The sequence below is a fragment of the Drosophila simulans genome, chromosome X (genome assembly GCF_016746395.2).
Source record: "Drosophila simulans strain w501 chromosome X, Prin_Dsim_3.1, whole genome shotgun sequence".
Taxonomy (NCBI): domain Eukaryota; kingdom Metazoa; phylum Arthropoda; class Insecta; order Diptera; family Drosophilidae; genus Drosophila; species Drosophila simulans.
In genome coordinates, this window is record NC_052525.2 from 21,240,908 (window position 1) to 21,266,114 (window position 25,207).

The 25,207-nt window shown below is 44.5% G+C and overlaps 3 protein-coding genes across 4 annotated transcripts; all 3 read left to right on the forward strand.

Moving 5' to 3' along the window:
• Positions 1-12,609: 12,609 nt before the first annotated feature.
• LOC123327342 lies at positions 12,610-15,232 on the forward strand. The gene is made up of 2 exons (XM_044923570.1): positions 12,610-12,646; positions 12,741-15,232. The coding sequence occupies exons 1-2, from the start codon at positions 12,610-12,612 to the stop codon at positions 15,230-15,232; spliced, it is 2,529 nt and encodes an 842-aa protein (XP_044779505.1).
• Positions 15,233-15,292: 60 nt separating this feature from the next.
• On the forward strand, positions 15,293-17,167 carry LOC123327343. Its single transcript, XM_044923571.1, has one exon. It carries the CDS (start codon positions 15,293-15,295, stop codon positions 17,165-17,167), a length of 1,875 nt encoding a protein of 624 aa, XP_044779506.1.
• A 224-nt stretch (positions 17,168-17,391) lies between these two features.
• On the forward strand, positions 17,392-18,520 carry LOC120285345. 2 transcript variants are annotated; one of them, XM_039297474.2, is made up of 2 exons: positions 17,392-18,136; positions 18,189-18,520. In XM_039297474.2, exon 1 carries the CDS (start codon positions 17,399-17,401, stop codon positions 18,002-18,004), a length of 606 nt encoding a protein of 201 aa, XP_039153408.1. In that variant the 5' UTR covers positions 17,392-17,398; the 3' UTR covers positions 18,005-18,136; positions 18,189-18,520. The 2 variants fall into 2 exon arrangements, with proteins under 2 accessions (XP_039153408.1, XP_044779616.1); XM_044923681.1 differs by having other exon boundaries at positions 18,219-18,520.
• Positions 18,521-25,207: the final 6,687 nt, after the last annotated feature.

Below are 25,207 nucleotides of genomic sequence, written 5' to 3' on the forward strand. Positions count from 1 at the left end.
TAATGCCGAGAAGGCCGTCTTGTCAATGTCCTTGGGATCCATCTCCACTTGATGGTATCCGCTTGCTAAATCTAGAGCTCTAGAGCTTGCTAAATATTTTGCTCTACCTATCCTATCTAGAACATCGGTTATAATGGGCATGGGATATTTGTCTTTGACGGTCTTTTTTCATTCAGCTTTCTATAGTCGATTACCAATCTCCATTTTTTTTATTTGGGTTGTCGGTCTTTTTTTGACACCAGGAAAATAGGTGCGCCCCAAGGGGAGTGGCTGTGTCTAATGATGTCTTGTTCCAGAAGTTTTGTGATTTGTCTTTGTATCTCCTGTCTTTCGACGGGGCTATACCGGAATGGTTTTGAATGTAGTGGGATTTCGTCTGTAGTCTGTATTTGGTGTTTAACCAGATTTGTGAAGGTTAGGTTATCTCCATCGTGGTGAAAGAGTTTCGGAAATTTTTTGCAAAGGTTTTTTAATGCAGTAAGCTCCTCGACGTTTAAGTGGTCGGTCCGCAGTTGGGTAAGAATATCGGTCTTGTCTTTGGGTATGTTGTCACTGACCTCAAACATGGCATTTAATTCAATAAAATCGTTCTCGGTGTACTTTTCAACTTGTAACTCTGAGTCGAGGTACAGTTTCTGTTTGTCTCGTGATTTATTGACTACTTCCATGAGACTAAGCCTGGTACAATCCTGCTGATATGAGGATGTCTTCGGAAATTTGTGTTGTTTCACACCAGAATGCGCCGTTATCAATGTTAACGGGTAGCTTCACTATATTCTTGGAAGTTTTCTCTAGAACGTGGAGTTCTGAGGCTGTATTGTTTTCTATGTGCATTACAGTTTTAAAGTGTTGAGTTTCTAGTACCGATTTTTGAATATTGACTATTGCCTATACTCTTTGTAAGATGTCCATACCGATTAATCCATCGAATAATTGATGGAATTTGAGCAGAATTAATTTATAAGATGTAGTATCCGAGAATTCTTTGAATAAAGGAACTCTGGTCTTTTGGAAGACTTCGTGCACGTTAAGTGCGGTTTTAATTGAAACTGGGTTTGTTAGGTTAATTCGTTCTGAGTTTAGGACTAATTCAGGGTTAATGAATGACATGGTCGCCCCTGTGTCTATTAGGAATTTTAAAGGGTATCCGGAATTTAGGTGGATAATTATGTATGGTAAGGGGGACCGGGTCTCTCGTTTAATTAAGTACCTCGAGGCACTTAATAGAAAATTTGCGTCCTCGTCTATATTGTGTAGCTGAGTGTTAAGGGTATATTTGTTTGAAACCTGTTCCATATTATTGATGGTACCCCTAGTCCTGTTGGGGTTTGAATTATCGGGTCTATTCTGTTCGTAGTTACGGTTAGTCTGCATATTTTTGGGCATTATTGCCGGTACGTCATTCCTTCTGTATTGGAAGTTATCTCTTACGTTCGGGGTGTATTGTTGATAAGTCCTCTTTCTACCGTAGTCTCTTGGTCTGTGGCTATCGATTTGGTTGCCCTGATATAGTCTTTGGTATTCGTTAGAAGACCCGATTTGTCGTCTGTACTCTGTCCGCGTAGTTTCCTGCTTTTTCTTATTTTCTTGAAAATAAATGTCCCTTTCCCTGATAGCCCATTCGAAAGCTTCCTGGAGGTTGGTAAATCTCATGGACCTTACCGTTAGACCGAGTGGGCCTTTGATACCCCTTACGAACGTATTCAGACAGGTGTCAGCGAACAATTTCTTCTTTGTTCTAATAGATATTGGTTCGTATTCTTTGGTATCGGTTAGTTTGAAAAAGGTCGTTTTGATTTCGCAAATTTTTTCGAATAGAGCTTGAATTGGAAGCTTAACATCAGCGAGGCTATGTAGTTCGGTCAAGAGGGTTTGTTCGTCTCGCTTGTCGGAACAATGCAGAATCAATGCGTCTTTGATTTCATCCCAATTAAGACTGGCTCCAGATGTGTGAATAGGAGAATTTCTTCGACGTTTTTAATGAAGTCGCTAAGTTTTTTGGGATTGCCATCATAAGGCGGTAGGTGACGGATTACGTCCGGAATCTTAAGGGACGAAACCAAGTCCATATTGTTTGGTATAGCCGCTTGATTAAGTGGCGGAGAGCTTGCTGACGAATTCATCGACGATGTTGAAGGCAACCTAAACACGGCCTGGAGTTGTTGTTCTTCGGGTTCTTCCCTAACGTCCGTTAGGCTAGAGCTAGCCCTGATCTTGCTCCTGGTGTTTGGGATAAGCTTTTTGACTTTCCCAATAGTCGACATCTAATAATTTGTCTTTCTATCTCTAAACTGTGAGTTGATTGGTGATTCGGTCTATTTACTTTATCGTTATTCTCTCTAAATTGAACGTTGTCAAGGTATAGTGAAAGGTAGTGTAGTTGTTATTTGTGTAATAATCTAATTCTAGATGGCTTATATTATTTGTGTAATAGATTAATTGTAGCTTGTTTATGTTATTTAATTGTAGCTTGTTTATGTAGTAGACTTCTTCCCTTGTTGTGAGAGTGTTTAATATCTGTAATGTAGTGGTATGTTATTCTTTGTTATATCTCTTGTGCAATATAGGTAGCTTTGATTCAGCGGTAGTACAAAAGGGTATAGGTATTTTTTTTTTTTTTTTTTTTTTTTTTTTTGCATTATGTTGGTATCACTGTCGGACCGCCGTAATAGTTGTGTCATACGCCTCAGTGACCTATTCGAACGAGTTCGTGTTGCGTCCAGCGTGTCGAGCGTCTGCTTGACTTGCTTCAGTGACCTGTTAAACATCGAACCGTTCGCGTCCAGCGTATTGATGCAACCAGCGGTTTGTCACATAGCCATGTTGTTAGCTATGTATCAGCCGTTGCCCAGACACTGTTTGCACGTCACACCGAACATGTTGTGAAAGCCGAAAAAGGGGCCGCATCGAACTTGTTGCTCGGTTGCAGTGAGCTGCCAGCGATATGTGGGCGTATGGCCTGACGCTAAGTTTATTATTTTTTTTGTGGTTTATATCATCGTTGAATATTTAAATAATTTTCATTATTTAATTTCTTTTTTTTTTTGAAAATTCGATTAATTTATTTAGTTAATTATCATATTTATTTATTTATACGTTGATTTTGATGATTTTTTTTTTGTACACCATCTTTCACATCACTACACAGCTACTCACAGTACTAGACTTATTATGATTCTCATCCTGGTTGCAGGTGTCCCCTGAGTTGTATCCTGTTCGTAATTCGACTGCGTCAGTTACCAGTGTCTCCTGCAGCTGGTGTGTGAGTGTGTGTGTGTGTCCTTATATATTTGAATCAAAGTGGTTTAAGTAATAAAACAAGCGACTGCTCTGGTTTGTGTCTCAAAATGAACTGCTCTCTCGTTTATTAGTGTCGCGGATCGAATATTGTTATCGATAGGCTGGTATTTTTGAGAAGTCCGAATGTGGAAGGATATGTAAGCCCATATGTGTCTGGGCACATTGTTTTTCGCCATTGTAAGTTGCCGGGAAAATTTAGCTTTTCATTGTCGTGTAAGAGTTGGAGGACACACTGCGGTGAGCTAGTAAGTTAAGTTAGTTACAATTGTAAAACATTGAATTCTTCCAGAATAAAACGCTTTCTACTACCACGGATTAGTCTGCCCTTTCTTTCGGGAACCAATGCGTGGGGTAGCCGTTTAAGGCAACTCCTTGACGCACGACGACAACTTTTTATTCGCAGTCCTAGGGTGACTGCAGGGGCAACTTGCGCTGGAATGACGGTTTAGACGGCCAGCTAGAGAGTTGCCGGAGCTGAAGTGACGGCTTAGACGGCCAGCCAGGATTTGTGTGAGCGCAGCCAGCGCTACGTACCGGCAGAGGAGTCGCAGCCAGCGACAGTGGCGTCGCAGTCAGCGACATAGAGGGACGCAGCCAGCGTCGAACGCCGGTACGAACGAGTCGCAGCCAGCGACAAGGAGACGCAAGAAGCGTCATTTGTGGAGACCGCAGCCAGCGGTCAGAAGGCGCAAGGAGCGCCAAGCATCCGTGGCTGCAGCCAGCGGCACGAGGCGTCAGAGACGCCATTTTGGACGCGCAGAGGCGCCACCATTTGGAGCTGGGGAAGATGCAGCATTCCCCCAGGAAGAGTGCCCGGCTGAACGGAGGGGAAGCCACCCCTATAACAACAGTGATAACAACAGGAACTCGGACGCGGGTGAACATCACGGCGGCGTCGATTCCTTGCCCGGCCACTACGGTGACTACAGTAGCTTCCCAACCTAGAAGTACTGCTGTCACAGCTGCGAGTTCAGTACCGGAGGTGAACCAGCCCCTCGTGTTGGAACTCATGGAGAGGATCGCAGCGTTGGAGAGGGAGCTGGAGAAGGCTAGATCCCTGGAAAGTGTGAGCACCGCCAATTGCGCGAGTTATATTATATTGTAGGTGGAGTGTCCCGGGTGATGCTTCTGCAAACTTCCAGAATTGTCCAAGTTCCCAAGAATAAATGTGTTTTTTTTTGGAAAGAATGACAAAGGCTCTTTATTCGACAATGGGTAGCTTAAAACTGATTTTATGTCTAACTTAAAAGAATCCAAGTGGCCCGCTGGTGATCGCCGATCTGCTGACCCAGCAGATTTGGGGAGAGTTTCCGTTTGCTGAGTTGTCGTCTGAAGCGGCTTGTACTCTTGCACAAGAGTACGACGAACTATGTTGCAGAAATTGGGGGTGGAGGCGGCTCGTGAATGTGGGTGCTGACGCTAACAGTTTGCTCGTGGAGGCTTAGGGGGCGGGGAAGAGGATGTGGGTATAGCTGATGTGGTAACTCCTCCCCCCCTAGAATGTAGTGACGGCCATAACGAAGGAATGGGCGAAACGTAGTTGACCGATGGTGCAGGATTGGGTAAGTAAGTGATCTTTCTTTTTACTACCAAGGTATAGATTATAAAGATGACCAGGATGACAGCCGATATGTAGGTCAGGAATCGAAGATCGGTTGTAGATTGCTTGACTCGAACAATTTTTGCGTTGTTTTCTTGGAGGTGAAACACGATCTTATCAAGATTCAAATTCTCCACTGTCGCATTTATTGTTATGTTTTTGACTGCCGGTAGTGACAGTTTGATCTTTTCCTTGTAAAATAATTCGGTGTCGTCATATTTGACTCCATCGATGAGTATGGAACAGTTGATATGGTTAATAATTGTTGTTCCCTCAATGAGGAAGGGTTCTGCACAACTCGGTTCGGCCCACGTTTGGTTCCTGCTGATGACTACGATCCACTGTTGCTCCGGCTCCACCACTATTTCGTCGGTGTCCACATTCTTTGCCTCGCAGCTTGGTTTCATTCCTAATTTAATCTGTTTAACACACTCCTTGTTGTACATAATATTCTCCGCCAATCTGGGGTCACAGATATAAGTTCCATGTATCCTCGGGCATTTCTCTTGAAAACTCGTTGTAAAAAAAAAATTAAGTTATCGTGCAAAATGAATTTAGGTAGAATGAGAAAGTGAGAGCCGTTTATGGGTAAGTTAATTAAATGAGATAGTGTATAGATGTTCTTATCAAATATAGGTATTTTTATGTGAAAAATTATTTGTGTTCTTTTGGATTCCACCTCTAAGTCGAGTAGTCTGTATATATGTTCTTCGGAATTAATTGAAAAATTTTGAATTTTGAAGCTCTGTGCAATATCTCTTAGCTCTCCTATAGGTAAAATAAAACTTGGGAATATCCTGAGTTTAGCTAATAACACACTCTCGGCTATATCATTTATATGATTCTGAAGAATGTCTATATTGTTATTTATTATATTTAATATTTGTAAACTTTTGATTTTCTTATCTTCTATCATTAATTCCTTAGAAATGCCATTTTTAAAATGATTAATGTACTCCTCAATCTTTTCTTGTTCTTTAACAAAGTGTGTGGACATATTATTGAAATTTAAAATTATATCGTTATTATTGGCTATTTGTTGCCAGAGGTTTTTGTTAATGGTCTTTTCGTTTTCAAATACCTTGTTGAAATTGGTTGCAATAGTGGATGCGTCATCTGCATCCATATTTCCTGTTACTCTTTTAATTACGTGACCTAACCCATTTATCAAACCTCTCTTCTTTCTTTGGTTTGGAGTCAGTGAGTAAACTTTTTCTTTAGCTTGAACTATTTTCCTTTGTAATGAAGATATCGAATCCTTCGAATCTTCGTCCCGTAAGTTGTATAAGTTGGTTTCTAGTTTATTTAGGTAGTTAGTCAATTCCGTTAGTTCTATTACATGTGCCACTGAACTATAGGTCTGAATGATCCTCGCTTCTCCCAGATTGATTTCTGCTAGGGGCGTATTTTCCTTAACATGTTGGACATGAAGCAGTTGAGCTGCTATCATGCATAATCTGTAACGATATTATTATACAGAAGTTAGTCACTATTACGTTTAGTCTTTTTCTTAATCTTTGATTTGTGTATTTTCTGTCTCATGTTGGTAGTCAAAGTTATTCCGTTATCACTAGCTACCTTGTGTTTGGTGAATCTGGGTGTTAATTTGTTTCTTCCATTTTCTTTTCTGAAGATTGTGTCTCCCTCTTGTACCTCTAAGGGTGGGGTTTTATCGACGTTAAGTTTCTCGATCTTTTTTAGTTTCTGATTTTCTAATTCCTCCTTTAATTCTGAATATAATTTGGTTCTAAAGGTCTCTAGTTCCCTCTAGTAATCTTGTTGACTCACCGCTTTGAACGTTTGTTCGAAAATATGAGTTCGTCCTGTAAATACTTCGTGTGGGGTAAGTTTTGTTGTTGAGTGAATAGCATTATTATAGGTTATAAAGGTCTCTGCCGTTATCAGGTCGTGGTCTAGGTCAAGTTGTAGTGCTTTTTTCTTTTCGAAAATGATTCTATAGATTTCTGTTAACGATGAATGCAGCCTTTCTACAGGGGCGTTGCTGCTTGATTGTTGGAAAGATGTTACATGTAGGGTTATACCATATTGGTTGCAAAGATCTTTAAAAAGAATTCCCGCGAATTCTGGACCCTGATCGCAAACTATTACTTTGGGTATACCGTGAGTCTTGAAAAAGAACATCATGTTTTTGGTGATATTAATTGAATGTCGAGCAGGTAGAGTGTAACCTTCCGCGAATTTTGAGAATTTGTCGATTATCGTTAAAATAAGTCTTTTATTAATCGAGTATATGTCTATATGTATTATGTCTAATGGCTTGTTCGGTGTCTCTGTTAACTGAAATTCTAATTTCTGAGGTTGTCTGTCATACTTTAGAGTTTGACAAATGTCACATTTGTTAATAAGTTTTGAAATCTTTTCTCTTAACCCGGGGAAATAGACCTGTCGCTTAATATGATTATATGTTTCGTCCATACCTCTATGATTATTTCTAATGTGATAATCTGATATGTAGTTAATCTGATCTTCTGTAGTTTGTAATTCTTTTAAATACGTCGTGCTCCTTATGATCTTATACAATTTGTTAGGAGCAAAAAATGTTGCATAAATCTTTTGTACTGTTTCGAAAATTGAATCAGTGGTGTAAATTGCATGCGTTTTATTCGATTTTAAGACTGTCCTTAATATGTCAATCATTATTTTGTCGTTGAACGAAGGTCTGGCGATAATGCGTCTGATTTTGTTTTTAAAAGGGGTTACTACTGAATCGTTTGCAAGTTCTGCAACTTCCAAAATGATTTGTATTGCAAATTCATTTATGGGTTTGTTGGAGGTTAAAATTTCCGAATCTATGTTAATTGGTCTGGTCTCGTTGGTGTTGAGCTCTACGACAATTCTACTCAATGCATCCGCCACTACATTTTGGGAACCTTTTTTATAAATGACTTCACAGTCATATTCTAATAGTTGGAGTTTCCATCTCACTAGCATGGAGTTTGGTTCTTTTAGATTTTTTAACCAAACTAAAGGTTTATGGTCAGTGACCAGAAGGAATTTGTTCCCAAATAAGTATGGTCTAAAATATTTCACTGCCCATACTATAGCCAGTAGTTCTTTTTTAATGGTGGCGTAATGCGTTTCTGATTCTGACAATGTCCTACTAGCAAATGCTATGGGTCTGTCCTTTTCTATTGTACCCTGTGATAAAACTGCTCCTATAGCTACATTACTAGCGTCGGTAGTCAAGATAAATGGCTTATTGAAATCTGGGTACTGTAGTATTGGGTCGTTACACAAAAGTGTCTTGCAGTGGTTAAAAGTTTTAATATATTGTTCGTTGATAGTTACTTCTGCTTTCCCTTTTAGTTGCTGGGTCAGAGGTTTTGTAATTTTGGCGAAGTCCCTGATGAATCTTCTATAATATCCCAGTAACCCCAAGAATGATTTAATCTCTTTCCTGGTCTTGGGCATAGGGAAAGCCTTAATCGTATCTATTTTCTTTGGGTTAGGTTTAACACCTTTCTCTGTCACAATGTGACCAAGATACTCTAATTCTTTCTTTAGAAACTCTGATTTATCCGGCTGAAGTTTTAGGTTTGCCTGCGTGAGTTTCTTGAAAATAGAACTTAGATGATTCATGTGCTCCTCAAGCGAGGTCGAAAATACTATTATATCATCTAGATAGACCAAACAAAACTTGCCATTATACTCTGCTAAAACATTATCCATTACCCTTTGGAAGGTTGCGGGTGCATTGGATAAGCCAAATGGCATTCGAATGAACTCATAATGTCCACCTACTGCAGAAAATGCTGTTTTCGGTCTATCCTTAGGGTCCACTTCAATTTGGTGGTAACCACTTGCCAAATCTAAGGCTGAAAAATACTGGGCCCTGCCTAGTTTGTCTAGTATTTCGTTTATTTGTGGCATTGGATATCTATCTTTGATAGTCTTTTCATTTAGCAATCTAAAGTCTACGACCAATCTCCACTTTCGTTTGTTTGAAGCGTCTAGTTTCTTTGGGACCAAGAAAACTTGTTCCAGAAGTTTATTGATTTGTTCGCTTATTTCTGTCTTTTCTGACGGACTATATCTGAACGATTTTTTGAATACAGGGATTTCGTCTGTAGTATTAATATTGTGTTTGACAATATTGGTAAAGGTTAATTTATCTCCCTCTCTGTAAAATATATTTGGATATTGTTTGTGTAGTTTTGTGAATGCAGTTTTTTCTTCTAAGGTTAAATGTTCTAATCTTAGTTTGCTGTTACTGTCTTTCTTACTGTCCGAAACTACCGAGCCATAGTCCTTAACATCGTTTATTATTATAAATTCGTCCGTGTTAAAATAGTTCACTTCCAATGGTGTCTCTAAATGTAATTGTTTTTCATTAACAGAGTAATTTGTCACTTCCATACAACTGTAATAATTGTGGGCTGTGTATAATCCACCTGTGATAAATAAATCGTTCGAAATTTGTTGATCTTCACACAAAAATGTACCTTCCTTAATTGAAACTGGTAGCATTACCAATTTCTTGGAGGATTCCTCAATGTTAAATAATTTTGCTTTTTGCTTTACTTGTTGGAAAAGTTTAATTGTGAAGCTGGGTGTCATTAGAGTTTTGCTCGGAATGTCTATTACTCCTGACATTGTATTCAGAGTATTCATGCCTATAAGGCCATCAAAATAGTTGTGAAATTTGAAGAGCAACAATGGAAAATTTTCTTTACAGTTGTATTTATTGAATAGCTTGACTTGGGTCATTTTATTTACTTTATGAGAGCCTAGGGCTGTGGTAATTAAAATCGGTCTCTCAAGTATTTGTTGGTTCTGTTCTTTAACGAGTTCTGGATTTATGAAAGATGAAGTGGCACCAGTATCCACTAGAAATTTTAGTGGTCTATTTGAACCGAAATTAATTAAAATGTAAAGTAGGGAATCTCCAACTTCAACTTTCTCTAAGTATCCCGTCTGTCCGACGAGGCCTTTAACTGAAAATTTCCGTCATCAATATTGTGTAGCTCCTGTTCATTTGTCGCTTCTATGTGATTCAGTGGTGTTGGTCTTTGCTGTCCCGAATTTCCATAATTCTTTGAATGTTGATTATTTCTGTCCTCACGACTTCTGTCGTCTTGTTTTGGCATGATCGCCTTCATTTTATTATAAGACCTGCCATTATCCCTGAATTTATCGCGATACGAAGATTGATCCCTAGCTTCATAATTTCCATAGTAGTTTGGTCTCCTATTAGTTCTGTTATCCCGGGGTCCTTCATTTCTACGATAGTCGTTTCTGTTGTAGCTGCTATTATTGTATCTTGGGTTCTGTATTTGCCTATTGCGACTTTCTCTCAGAAAAATATCCCTTTCTTTGATAGCCACGTCATAGGCTTCCTGGAGGGTTCTGGGTCTAGAGGTTCTAACAGTCGCTCCTAATGGACCTTTGATGCCATGTATAAATGTATACAAACAGGTTTTTTCAAAGGATTCCTTTTTAAATTTTAAAGCTGACTTCTCTATCTCAGTGTTTTCTATCACTCTCCAGTACGTTGCCTTGATGTCTAAAATTTGTTCGAAAAATTCCTGCAGTGGCAATCTTTTATGTACCAGTCCGTGCAACTCAAAATTTAGTGTTTCCTCACTTCTTTTGTCCGCGAATTTCCTTATTAGGGTATCTCTAATGTCGTCCCAGTTTAAGCCTACGCCTGACGATATTAATAGCTCATTTGCCTTTCCTTCTATCTTGTTCCTTATTGCTCTTAATAAAAACTGCCCATACGGAGTCTTATCCGTGCCTCTAATAAGAAGCAGGATTTCCTCGACATTGTTTATAAAGTCATTTAGGGTAGCTGGATTCCCTTCATACGGAATGAGATAACGAATACCATCCGGAATTTTTAAAGATTGACAAATGTCCAGAGGGGAAATTATGGAAGGTATTGGTGTGGATTGGCTTGAGCCAGAAGAAGTATCCATCGTGCTAGGGGCACTACTGGTAGAGGGCCTAGTAACGGCTTGTAAGGCCACCTGATCTTCCCTAACGTCTGAAAGACTTGCACTCAACCGAGCTCTACTTCTAGTTACCGGAATAAGTCTTTTGACTTTTGAAATCTGAGACATTTACTCTCTTAGAGAAATCCTTTAATTGTGAATAATGGTGTGTTTAAATGTTGTTATAAATGTAATTGTGTATTGAACTTAATTGTACGTGTAAACTTAAATATGGTGTATGTGTAATATGTTGTGTTAAATCTATTTTAAAATAATTGTGTATATATGAAATTGAAAAAGAAAATATGAATGTGTGTAAGATACCAATTGAGATTAATTAATTATTGAGTTTGATGTATTCGTCGTGGCGAAGGTAATGTTGTTGTTGGATTGTTAGATGTGTTTTTGTCCTCGTGTAGAACTGTAATTATAGGTTTATTAATATAAGTCAATACTCTATTTTATTTACTCAATATTGGGAGTGAAAGAAAAGAATGCTTGTATATTTGTTATTACTTGTCGTTGCCACATTGATTATTTGCCAATAGGCAGTGTTGGTTGCATTTATTGTAAGTCTAATGATTGAGAGTCAACCCCGCTAGAGTACCGCAGACCTAATTATAAATAAAATAATTAGCGCAACTTGTTCGAACCCAACTCAACTGCTCGACACGCCAGTGTATCGTGGCCGTTGAATCGCTTTCAAACTGTACTCAGTCGGCTACTTGTTCGAACCACAACCCAACCGTTTGACACGCCAGTGTATCGTCACTGTTGAGCTGTTTCGAACTTGTGCACACCCGGTCGTTAGCAATCTGCTCGAACCATCGACCCAACCGTTTGACACGCCAGTGTATCGTCACTGTTGAGTTGTTTCGAACACATGCTCGACCGGCTGTAACCCGTTTGAACAGCAACGCAACCGCTCGACACGCCAGTGTGTCGTCGCTGCTGAATTGCTTTCGCACAGGTTTGACGCGGTTCACTTATTATGCTCGACCTTGAGCCTCAAACATGCACTTGTACATATTTTGGTCTATTAGACATGAATGTAACTTATTTTTTTGATTTGCAATTCATTTTTACTCTGGGCACCATAATTGCTCTCTTTGAACCTTATATGCCCAGGTGTATTTACTATATAATCCGACCAACAAATTTGTTCTATTTGAACTCTTTCGTGGTCAGACACTAATTTGCAGTTTCACTGTAGAGCATTTTGCATAACTTTTCTTTCGGGTACATTTGAAATAATAATCTTGTTACTTTGTTTTACTTTTTACTTGTAGAATTTATTTATGTAATGTATATATTGTGGCACTTATTTGTGTGTGTACACTTTGGCATTTGATTGTGTGTATAAGGGCTTGTGTTTTTTTTTATATACATTTTGGCATCTCAATTCTCACTCTACTCACTTGCAAATAATTACACTGCAGAGGAGCTGCATTGGTTCGGATTCCGACTGCGCCAGTTATATTATATTGTAGGTGGAGTGTCCCGGGTGATGCTTCTGCAAACTTCCAGAATTGTCCAAGTTCCCAAGAATAAATGTGTTTTTTTTTTGGAAAGAATGACAAAGGCTCTTTATTCGACAATGGGTAGCTTAAAACTGATTTTATGTCTAACTTAAAAGAATCCAAGTGGCCCGCTGGTGATCGCCGATCTGCTGACCCAGCAGATTTGGGGAGAGTTTCCGTTTGCTGAGTTGTCGTCTGAAGCGGCTTGTACTCTTGCACAAGAGTACGACGAACTATGTTGCAGAAATTGGGGGTGGAGGCGGCTCGTGAATGTGGGTGCTGACGCTAACAGTTTGCTCGTGGAGGCTTAGGGGGCGGGGAAGAGGATGTGGGTATAGCTGATGTGGTAACTCGCGCCAATCGCAGTTGGCCCAAGCGCAGTTGGCGTCAACAGTGGAGCGTCGGGGCGGACGCCATTTTGGAGCGGCCAGGCAATACCCACATCTAACGGAGAGGCCTTACATAACGGGGTCGGGTCGGTGCCATACAACGGTGACGGTGCGAGCGGTGCGGCCTGCACGCTGCCGCCATCTTCGAGTGGGCCGCCATTGCTAACGACTAGCAACTATTTTGTGGAGCCACTGTGTGCAACAGGCACTGCGCAGCCAGCGCATGGACTCGTGCTACCGGGCGTGAGCATCCACAATGCGGCAACAGCATCGCCACTTGTCGGATCCTACGCCGCGACGACGCCGAGTGGAATCCAGGGAGCATATGGGCCAAGGAAGCTTCCGGACTTGCCTATATTTGGAGGGCAGCCCGAGGAGTGGCCGATCTTCAGCTGTGCGTTCGTGGAGACGACCCGAGCGTACAACTGCACGGACCTGGAGAACAACCAGAGGTTGTTGAAGGCGCTGAAGGATGAAGCGCGCGAGGCAGTGAAGGCGCTATTGATTCATCCAGGGAATGTCAGCGCCGTGATGGAGCAGCTGCGCTTTAGGTTCGGCCGACCGGAGCAGCTTATACGCAGCCAGCTCAACAACGTGCGAGAGGTGCAGCCAATTTCGGAGCAGTCAGCGAAAGCGGAGCAACACCTGGGGAACCCAACCCTCATGGAGGAGCTTGTGGCCAAGCTGCCAACGAGCAAGCGAGTGGACTGGGCCAGGCATGCTGCAACGATTGCGCCCTTTCCCACTGTAGTCCACTTCAGCGCGTGGCTACAGGAGTACGCAAACGTGGTGTGCACGGTTTTGGACGTCGAGGGAAAGGAGCCGAGGCGTCGACTTCTACATGCGAGCGTCGACCATAATGAATGCGATCAACAGGATGATCGGCATGGAGGTTGTTCCATCTGTGGAGGACAGCATGGAATATTGAACTGCAGAAAATTTATTGCAGCTTCGCCACAGGAAAGGTGGAGCAATGTGAAGAGGCATCGGCTCTGCTTCAATTGCCTGCGAAGCGGGCACACGGCTAGATCCTGCTATACGCAAGGTGAGTGCCAGATTAATGGATGCCGAAGGGAGCATCACCGCCTGCTACATGGTGCGGACGAGGAGCGAAGGCCGCTGCAGCGAGGTGGCTTCAGACGCCACGAAGGGAACCAGCAGCCAACAGTTTCCAGACGCAGCCCGGCAAGGAGGCCTTCGCTACGAGATGGTCACAGGGACCAGGAGAGGAACCGGCAACCAGCCGTTCCCAGCAACAGCCTGGAGAGAGGAGCCCCGCGTGAAGCGGGAGCGCCCATGCAGAGGAATTTGAGCTGCGTTGACGCCGAAGGAGGCCGTCTACTGTTCCGTATACTGCCGGTTACGCTGTACGGAGCGGGGCGAAAGGTGGATACGTATGCGCTCCTAGATGAGGGATCCTCCGTCACGATGATCGATGACGAACTACGAAGGGATCTTGGAGTGCAAGGAGAGCGTCGGCAGCTAAATATCCAATGGTTTGGAGGTAAGGCAACCAGAGAGCCTACCAACGTGGTGAGTCTGAAGATAAGTGGAGTTGGAAAGCCCACTCGCCATGTATTGAGAAACGTTTATGCCGTTTCGAGTTTGAGTTTGCCGATGCAGACATTGAGCCGACGAGATGTTCAGGGCGTGCACAGGGATGCGCGTCTGCCGATGAAGCCTTACAGCAACGTGGTGCCGAAGCTGCTCATCGGCCTGGATCACGGACATCTGGGGTTGCCACTTAGGACGAGGCGGTTCGCTCGAGAGGGACCGTATGTGGCCGCAACCGAGCTGGGCTGGGTTGTGTTTGGGCCTGTAAGTGGGCAACCGACCACGCCGTCACCGAAGTTCTGCCTACTTGCCGTGTCAGTGGATGACGCGATGGAGAAGATGGTGGAGGAATATTTCGACATGGAGAACTTTGGAGTGAAGACCGCGCCGCCGGTCGCAGCCAGCGACGATGTTCGGGCCCAAAGGATACTCGAAGACACCACGGTGAAAGTGGGGCGCCGCTACCAGACGGGATTACTCTGGAAGGACGACCACGTTGTGCTGCCACCGAGCTATGAGATGGCGTACAGGAGGCTGGTCAACGTCGAGAAGAAGATGAAGCGCAACAAGCCGTTGGCGCAGGAATACGATCGGATCATAAAGGATTACGTGTCTAAAGGATACGCGAGGAGGTTGCAGCCGGAGGAGGTCGCGGTAAGGAGCGATCGCCTATGGTATTTGCCACATTTTGGTGTCGAAAACCCAAACAAGCCCGGCAAGGTACGGCTTGTGTTTGATGCTGCAGCCAAAGTTGGAGGAACCTCGCTAAACTCGGAGCTGGACAAAGGGCCTCAGCACTATAAGCCTTTGCCAGCTGTGCTCTTTCATTTCAGAGAGGGAGCCGTCGGAGTCTGCGGTGACATCAAGGAGATGTTCCACCAAGTGCTGATCCGACCCGAGGATAGATGTTCCTAACGATTCCTCTGGAGAGATGGCGACGACGAGAGAGATCCGGATGTCTATGAGATGAACGTAATGACGTTTGGAGCAGCCTGCTCGCCGAGCGCTGCGCATTACGTGAAGACTATGAATGCCCTGAAGTATCGGGATTCGGATCCGAGAGCGGTCAAGGCCATCACCGACTACCATTATGTCGATGACTATGTGGACAGTTTCGCTACAGAGAGCGAGGCTATCAGCGTATCTACCCGAGTGAAGGAGATACACAAGGATGCTGGATTCGAATTATGCCAGTTTTCATCCAGCTCACCCACCGTGGAGACGGCTTTAGGACCTGGTCGAGTCAAGAGCGTCGGATGGGGTGAGGCTGAAGAGAAGATCCTCGGAATGCGTTGGCAAGTAGCAACAGATGACTTCAGATTCAACGTGGAGTATCATCGAGTGCCAAGCAGCGTCCTGAGTGGAGATCGAGTCCCTACAAAGAGGGAATATTTGAGCCTGGTGATGTCAACGTTTGATCCCCTGGGATTCCTGTGCTGCCTCATGGTTACAGCGAAGCTGCTGCTGCGAGAGATTTGGAGGCAGAAGATCCAGTGGGACGAACCACTACCGGAGGAGTTAAACAAAGCCTTTGCGATTTGGCGCAAAGAGATGGACGCCGTGGGACAGTTCCGATGTCCGCGCCATTATTTTGGGCGTGGAGCAGTCCGGGCCGTAGAGTTGCACGTCTTTGTGGATGCTAGTCAGGCAGCATTCGCTGCGGTGGCCTATTGGAGGGTCACATATGAGGACGACGACGTGCAGGTGAGCTTCGTGAGTGCGAAGACGAAGTGTGCCCCAATGAGAACGATGACGATCCCACGGCTGGAGCTACAGGCAGCAGTTCTTGGAACCAGGCTGATGAACACTGTCAAGCAGGAGCACAGTGTGGTCATCACGGACCTGGTGTTATGGACGGACTCTAAGACGGTGCTGAGATGGATCGGCAGCACCCACCGCCGGTATAAGCAGTTTGTTGGCAACCGAGTGGCGGAGATTTTGGAGTCGTCGAAGGTTTCCCAATGGAGATGGGTGCCTACAGCCGACAATGCGGCTGATGATGCGACGCGGTCGCAGAAAGGAGTCGACCTTAGCCAGGAATCAAGGTGGCTAAGAGGACCTGCATTCTTGAGGCAGCCAGCAGCCAGCTGGCCGGGGCCTGAGGAAGGAACTGAGCGTGTTCCAGATGCCCCTGATGAAGAAGAGATGCCCAGTGAGTTTCCATTAGTTGCGGCAGACGATTTTGTTATTCCGTTTCAGAGATTCTCGAGCTTCAGTCGCCTGGTGAGGACCACAGCCTGGGTCCTACGGTTCGCGCGCTGGTGCCGCAAACAGCGAAACGAGCTCGAGGAATACGGCCTTACTGCAGCAGAATGTAAGGCCGCGGAGAACCTGTTGGTCAGGCAGGCACAATTGGAGTCGTTCCCCGACGAGATGAGGTCGGCGGAAACTGGACAGGACGTCGGTAGATCGAGCGACATTCGAGGGTTGGTGCCCTACCTAGACGAGGACGGGATTCTGCAAGCTTACGGCAGAATTGATGCCGCACTGTGCATGCCGTACAGTGCGAGGAGGCCCGTATTACTGTCACACAGGCACAGTCTGACAGAGCTGATTGTGAGAGACTTCCACGCCATGATGAAGCATCAAAATGTGGATGCTACGATTGCGGAGATCCGGACAAAGTTCTGGGTCACAAAGATGAGACGTGTGATGCGGGGAGTCATCTCATCGTGCAACGAGTGCAAGTTGCAGCGAGCGCGGCCGATGCCGCCGATAATGGGACCCCATCCGGAAGACAGACTACTTTGGGCCACTGCTGGTGACTGTGTCCCGTCACAAGGAGAAGCGTTGGGTCGCCTTGTTTACGTGTTTGACGACAAGGGCGATTCACCTGGAGCTGGCGCATGACCTGTCGACGGATTCCTGCATAATTGCGATCAGGAACTTCGTCTGCCGTAGAGGGCCAGTATATAGACTGCGCAGCGATAACGGCAAGAACTTCGTGGGAGCTGACAGGGAAGCCAGGCGCTTTGGTGACGTATTCGAGATGGAGAAGCTTCAGAGTGAGTTGTCAAGCAGAAGCATTGAATGGGTTTTTAATTGTCCAGCGAACCCGTCTGAGGGCGGAGTTTGGAGCGCATGGTGCAGTGCGTCAAGAGAGTACTGCGTCATACCCTGAAGGAAGTTGCACCGAGGGACCATGTATTGGAGAGTTTCCTGATTGAGGCGGAGAATATTGTAAACTCGCGTCCGCTCACCCACTTGCCTGTGGATGCGGACCAGGAGGCGCCGTTGACGCCAAACGATCTACTCAAGGGAGTAGCCAATCTGCCGGATACGCCTGGATTGGATGCGGAGCTGCCCAAGGAGGGTTCTACGAGAAAGCAGTGGAGGATTGCTCGCCTGCTACGAGACCGTTTCTGGAGGAGGTGGGTCCTGGAGTACCTGCCTACGCTTGTGCGCCGCGAGAAGTGGTGCCGCCGAACGGAGCCCATCCACCAGGGTGATATGGTCTTCGTCTGCGATCCTGCCTTGGCCCGACGAGAGTGGCGCAAGGGCATCGTGGAGGAGATCTACAGCGGAGCCGATGGAGTCGTCAGACGCGCTAAGGTGCGCGTGAACGACAACGGCCTACCTAGGACAATGATGCGACCCGTCTCTAAACTTGCAGTTTTGGATTTGAGTGAAGCGGTTCTTCACGGGGTCGGGGATGTCGCGGATCGTATATTGTTATCGATAGGCTAGTATTTTTGAGAAGTCCGAATGTGGAAGGATTTGTAAGCCCATATGTGTCTGGGCACATTGTTTTTCGCCATTGTAAGTTGCCGGGAAAATTTAGCTTTTCATTGTCGTGTAAGAGTTGGAGGACACACTGCGGTGAGCTAGTAAGTTAAGTTAGTTACAATTGTAAAACATTGAATTCTTCCAGAATAAAACGCTTTCTACTACCACGGATTAGTCTGCCCTTTCTTTCGGGAACCAATGCGTGGGGTAGCCGTTTAAGGCAACTCCTTGACGCACGACGACAATTAGTAGAGAAAAAACTTAAGCTAAAATGTTTACAAGAATGTGCTGTGTTCTCATTGTCCGAAATGCTGCTGCGGCAGTTCTAGTTTTGTTTACCAGAACTGTCGCAATCGACATCCTGTCCACTGCTACGTCAGCATTGACGTAGAATGCAGTGTCCCCCATGTGGCTTAGCCAGCTCTCTCGTCATGCCGAGGGGCAATCTAACTACAGACGGGAAGAACACGACGGGCTCGCCTACCGGGATCCAAGTTTTGAATTCTCGATGAGGAAGTGTTTCCTGCTGACAGGGCACGAGTCGTTCAATGCATTTTTGCACGGGAGAGCCCTCAGCGATACCACCGCTTGCGCATGTGGAGATCCATATGAGGACTGGACTGGCACGTATTGTGCGCTTGCCCCCTATATGCAGATATGCGGAACCTTGATGGACTTGGAGTGCAGCGCTTTGGCGAAAACTGGACCTTCGAGAGAATCCTGAATGATCAAGAGAGGACTGAAGGGCTGGCAGTGTTTGCGGAGGAAGTGTTCCAGAGGAAGAGGGGTGTTTAGCCCCTATTTGCCCAACATTTAGCCCTACGTTTGCTGGAGTCGACGGAAGGAGGAGCCACCATCGGAGTAATGCCGATGGAGAACGACAGCGGGGCGAGTGCCTTAAGCGGATGCAGTGCCTCGAGGAAATCCAGACGAGGCAGGCGTAGAAGCCATCTGGCCTCTAAGAGCTCGGCGCCAACGCAGGCGAAACTGGTTGCCCTGGCATCGAATGGAGTGCCAGAACCCGTTGGTGTACTGGAGGAGGCGTTTTCGTCGCTGGAGGACGCCCGAGCGGCTACTTCAAACGCTGCCATCGATGCTTCCCCCCGCCCCCCCCCCCCCCACGCTGCTGACCTACCAGCTGCTGCCCCAGCGGCTGATCCCACTGCTGCCCCTGCTGCTGACCACGCTGCTGCCCCAACTGTTTCCACTGCCGTTGAAATCGTTGCCGCCCGTGCTGGGAAAGCAGCCATGATGGCAGAGCTGTCGGCCACCCAGCGCATGGTGCGAAGCATCTTCCGCAGCCTAGGAGACGTGGACACGGAATAGCTTTCGTATGCCATCAGCCGATACGATGAGCTAGTAATGGCGTTAATGCTCCAGTGTGGAGAACTGGAGACGCGGCTCGCTATGCGGCCACCGCCGCCGCCGTCGTCCAATCCGTTGAAGACTACTGCCGCCAATGCTCCCCAGATGCCTCAGGTTGCACCCATCGCTGCCCCGCGGACCACCAAGGTTCGCGAGACGTGGTCAGCGGTGGTGAAGTGCGACGACCCTGCGCTTTCGGGGAAAGCTATAGCGGAAAAGGTGCGGAGGATGGTTGCACCCTCCCTCGGAGTCAGAGTACATGAGGTACGTGAGCTCCGTCGAGGTGGTGGTGCGATCAGTTGGAGAGCTGCCGAAGGTGGTAACATCAAAAAGATTCGCTGAAGATGGGCTAAATGTGGCACGGAATGCGGCCGAGAAGCCGAAGGTCGTCGTCTATGACGTCGACACAGCTATCGGCCCAGAGGATTTCATGCAGGAGCTCCATGAAAATAACTTCGATAGCGAAATGACTCTGTCCCAATTCAAGAAGTCCGTGCACCTGGTGACCAAGGCGTGGTCGGTAACTGACGGCGCCACAGTAAATGTGACGCTAGAGGTAGACGACCGGGCGATGGCGAAGCTTGATGTAGGTCGTGTTTACATCAAGTGGTTTTCATTTCGATGCCGATCACAGGTCCGCACATACGCCTGCCACAGATGCGTGGGTTTCGACCACAAGGTCAGCGAATGCCGGCAGAAGGACAATGTTTGCCGCCAGTGCGGGCAACAAGGCCCGGCAAAGTGCCAAAACCCGCTGGACTGCCGGAACTGCCGTCACAGAGGGCAACCCTCGGGGCATTACATACTCTTGAGCGTTTGCCCGATATACGGGGCGTTGCTGGCGAGGGTGCAAGCTAGACATTAATGTTTAGCTTCATCCAAGCGAACTGTGGCCGAGGCCGAGCTGCGACCATCGAGCTCGGAGTCCGACTCAGGAGATCGGAGCTTATGTTCGCGCTGGTGTAGGAGCCGTATCTCGGCGGGGACGGAATGTATGTGCTGCCTGAATGAATGAGAATTTTCACCGACCGGCGAGGGAAGGCAGCCATCCTAGTGGATCATCACGAAGCCATCTGTATGCCAGTGGAGACCCTCACCACAGATTATGGCGTATGTCTGGTCGTTAAAGGGAGTTTTGGCTCAATCTTCCTTTGCGCCGCATACTGCCAGTTCGATGCACCTCTGGAACCGTACCTCCGGTACATGGATGCGGTCCTGCTGCAGGCCAGCAGAACCCCCGCAATCCTGGGCCTCGACGCGAATGCAGTGTCCCCCATGTGGCTTAGCAAACTCTCTCGTCATGCCGAGGGGCAAGCTAACTACAGACGGGGTGAGCTGCTGTCAGAGTGGATGCTGGAGGCAAGAGTCGCCACCCTAAACCAGTCAACAGAGCTACTAGCGATATCGACGTGACAATCGTCAATGAGGCAGCATCTATGTGGGCCACATATGAGTGGAGAGTGGACGAGTGGGAATTGAGTGACCACAACTACCGCGTGAGTTAACAACGTCGACCTGAGCGTGGAGCGGGACGGTGAGAGTTATCAAAGTAGTCCTGTGCGTGAAACAGGATGGTGACTTGGGTTCCTTTTGTATAATTTGAGTTTGTATGTTTATAAGTTTATTAAAGAACACGTCTTTCTTCGATAAGATTCAGAAACAGAGTGAGTTTTTATTTTCGGAGGTTCTCCACTTGAGCCCTCCGTTTCCAACTTATAGATATACATAGTTTTAATTGTAAACATAATTTCCATGCCACTTCAGCATTTGGTCAGCCGGCTCCCTTTGTCCGACAATGTTGCTGTGCAACATTGACTGCTAAGTCAGCATTTGGCCGGATGCGGTGCTCCAGTTGTCGTCTTCCCGGTTCGGTGTCCGATTCGTTAGAGGCGTGGGGGTTTAGGGGGTGGGGTGGTAACTCCTCCCTCCCCAGTTCGAAGCGACGGCCATAGCGAAGGTATGGGTGGGGCGTAGATGGGAAGGTGATGGTCTTCGTGGACATGAAGAACATGTTTCGTGCGTCGTTTCAGCCATAAGATGACTGTTGAAACTGTTGCCAGGCCCAGCAGGATGTAAAGGCTCCAGGTGTGTTGTAAAGTATTGTGGCGAACGGCTATTACTTTATTCCTTGTTTCGGCCGCTTCCAAGTGTAATCTCTCTAGGCTTAGCACCATAACAGTAGCATTCTTATTGATTTTTTGCATCGGAGGAAGGACGAGATCCAGTTGTTCAGATGATGAATCAATCGTGTTATCATAATTGATGCCGTTAATACTCAGTGTTTCGTTGGCGTAGTTTATTATAACTGACCCATTAACAATGAGGTCAGTGCCGTTTGTCAAGGAGATTATAAGGTTGTCAACGTTGAACGCAAAAATGTAGCCCGCTTCTGCCTCGAACACATCGGCGATAGGGACGGTCTCTCGTACATTGCAAGAACCATTTTCGTCGTTTAGAAGGTGTGCTACGCATGTACTATTAAGTGAGACGTCGCTATAAAGGTCTTCGCCGCACAGGAACACATCATTTAGTTTGGGGCATTTATGAGTCATTTGGAATGTCTTATTATTAATATTATAAGCTAGATAATTCGGGGTTATTACAAAGAAGGAATTATTTAATGGTAGTGGAACTATTCTAGCAAGGGTGTACATGGATTGTTTAAAAATTGGGACTTTAATACTAAAGATTATTTTTTGTTCAAAACTTAGTGTATTCATCTTTAAAAAATCATAAATATTTTGTTCAGTTTTAATTGTTACATTTTGTATTTCCAGTATTTTCTTTAGTTTCATTATTTCATCTTGATTTAAGATAAATTTAGGGATTACATTTACTTTTGCAAGGATCATACTTTCAGTTATATCGCTTAGATGGTTAAGGAGTAATTATATATTATAATTTATCCTGTTTAAGTACTGTATTTTCTCTAAAAGGGTGTCATGTAAATTTAATTGTTTAAAAATTTTGTTTTGTGAACTTTCGAAAAAATGTTGTATTAAAATTTGTTCATTATTGATATGATCGGTTATATTTTCAAACCGAATAAGAATTTCGTTATTGAATATTTCTTGTCTTTCGAGATTCATATTGGCAACTTTAGTGTCTTCCTTTATATTGTTTAGTTGTTCGTTTATTTCTTTAGCGTCATTAGCATCCATGTTGCCAGTGACCACTTTAACCAAACTCCCCAGCGCATTAAACAACCCACGTTTATTCCTTTTGTAAGGTGTAAGAGCATTTAGTTTTACTTGGGCTTGGGTTAGCTTAGCCTTAAGCACTGCAACAGAGTCTGCTAGAGTGATGTCTGGGTGGAAGGTATTTATCGTGAGGTGGAACTGTTCTAAGCAACGACTATAATCTTGCAAATCAATTACGTGATTGATTATTTTATATCTTTCGATTAAAAGGGCTTGTCCTAATTCTATCTTGGCTATGGGGGTGCTGTCATTTAGGTAGTGAACAGAGATAGCCTGAGTTGACCCAAGGGTGAACCTGAAATGGTAAGTTAAGAAGGCGTGGGGTCAGTTATTATCAGTATTAGGTAAGTTATTACTTTTCCCCTTTTTTTAAAACTGTCTTTCGAATCTTTGATTTATGTAATTTTTGGTTTCTGGTTGTTATCAGTGTACGGCCGTTGTCAAGTTTGACTTTGTGAATTGAGAACCTAGGTGTAGTTTTATTACGTCTATTTTCTTTTCTGAGGATTAAAATGTCGGGCTGTAGGTCTACAGGGTTTGTTCGGTTTTCGTTTAGTTTAAGAGTTCTCTTGACTACATCATTTGAAAGTTTTTCCGTGATAAAGGGATACAACTTTTCGCGAAATTCATTTAATTTCGTTAAGTAGTCGTGTTCGTTATTGAACTTGATTGCTTGATCAAATATATGAGTACGTCCGTTAAACAGTTCAAAGGGGGTATGTTTAGTCGCGGAGTGTATAGCATTATTGTATGTAATTAAGGCTTCGGACATAATTTCGTCGTGTTCTTCTTTGAGTTTCTGCTGTTTCCTAGTGTCGAGTATTATCCTGTAAATCTCAGTAAGTGTCGAGTGAAGGCGTTCAACGGGAGAGTTACTGGACGATTGTTGGAAGGATGTAACGTGTAGATCAATGTTAAATTGAGTACAAAACTTGTTGAACATATCACTCGCGAATTCTGCTCCCTGATCGTAGATAAGTTTTTTAGGTATTCCAAATTGGGAAATGAAATGTTTTAAAGCTTTAACTACGTTAATACAATTCCTATTAGCTATAGGGTAAGCAGCTGCGAATTTGGAGAATTTGTCGATAATAGTCAGGTTGTAATTTTTATTAATGGTGTAAATATCTATATGTAGAATGTCCAACGGTTTTGGAGCTAGTTCGGGAATTTGGTAGGTGATCTTTTGGGGCTGTCTGTCATATTTTAATTTTAAACAAGTTTCGCATTTCCTAATTAACTGAGTTATTCTTTCTTTCATATATGGGAAATACTGTTGCCGTTTTATGTGCAAATATGTCTCATCGATCCCCCGATGGTTGCTATTACAGTGATAGTCGTTTATAAACTTTTCAATCTCCGCACTATCACTCATTTCTGGGAGAAAGGTCTTCTAATAAGTTTAAATTTACCGTCGGCCGAGAAGTACGTATGGTAGGCTCGTTGCACCACTTGGAAAACATGATCAGGGGCAAATACTGCACATGTCTTGTTTGGTTTCAACGATTGCTTAAGAATATTAACTACTTCTTCATATTGAAAATCAGGTTTGCAGAATTCTCTCCTGAGTTTATGTTTAAATGGGGTCAGTACGGTATAATTTGTGTTTGGGGTTATTTTGAACAGGAGCTGAATGTTAAAGTCATTAAGGGGTTTCTCCGAAAAAATGGGAAAGGCATTTTGGCTAGTCGGTAGTGCTTCATTATGGTTTATAGAAGCCTCTGGTCTGCTAAGAGCATCAGCGATTACGTTTTGAGAGCCCTTTTTATAAATGACTTCGAAATCGTACTCTTGCAACTGCAGTCTCCACCGAATTATTTTAGAATTTGGTTGTTTAAAATTCATTAACCAAGTTAATGGTTTGTGATCGGTAACAATGGTTAATCTTTTGCCAAAGAGGTAAGGTCTGAAGTATTGGACTGCCCATATAATGGCCAGCATTTCCTTCTCAATTGTGGAATAGTTTGTTTCCGCAGTTGATAGGGTTCTACTGGCGAAACACACAGGTTTATCACTGTGTACTGGACCTTGTGATAAGACAGCTCCTATTGCAAAATTACTTGCGTCAGTGGTTAGTGTAAAAGGTTTCGTAAAGTCCGGGTATTGTAGAATAGGGTCATTGGACAGCAAAGTTTTACAAGATTCGAAGGCTTCTTTGAATTCATCGTCTATTACGATCGATTTATTGTTGCCTTTTAATTTCTTTGTCATGGGTTGGGTAATTCTCGCAAAATCTTTGATGAACTTCCTATAATAACCTAGGAAACCGAGAAAAGACTTAATTGACTTATTACTATGGGGGCATGGGAAGTTTTTAATGGCCTCAATCTTATTGGGATTTGGCTTTACGCCTTCTTGGGTAACGATGTGGCCAAGGAATTCTGTCTCCTGTCTGAGGAAGTTAGATTTAGTTAGTTGTACTTTAAAGTTGGCAGACCTGAGTCTCTCGAAAATAGTTTTCAAGTGTATGAGGTGTTCTTGCAAGGAAGTCGAGAAAATAATTATATCATCTAAATAAACTAAGCAAATAGATCCGATAAGGTCTCCAAAAATGTTATCCATCACCCTTTGAAAGGTGGCTGGAGCATTTTTAAGACCG

What these genes read in the sequence shown, in the direction of transcription:
- LOC123327342 (XM_044923570.1), top strand. Translation starts at nt 12,610, where the DNA reads ATGTTGCAGAAATTGGGGGTGGAGGCGGCTCGTGAAT. An exon ending in GGTGGAGGCGGCTCGTGAAT is followed by an intron (nt 12,647 to 12,740) that starts GTGGGTGCTGAC and finishes CGCCAATCGCAG; the next exon opens with TTGGCCCAAGCGCAGTTGGC.
- LOC123327343 (XM_044923571.1), top strand. Translation starts at nt 15,293, where the DNA reads ATGACGTTTGGAGCAGCCTGCTCGCCGAGCGCTGCGCATTACGTGAAG.
- LOC120285345 (XM_039297474.2), top strand. Translation starts at nt 17,399, where the DNA reads ATGGTGCAGTGCGTCAAGAGAGTACTGCGTCATACCCTGAAGGAAGTT.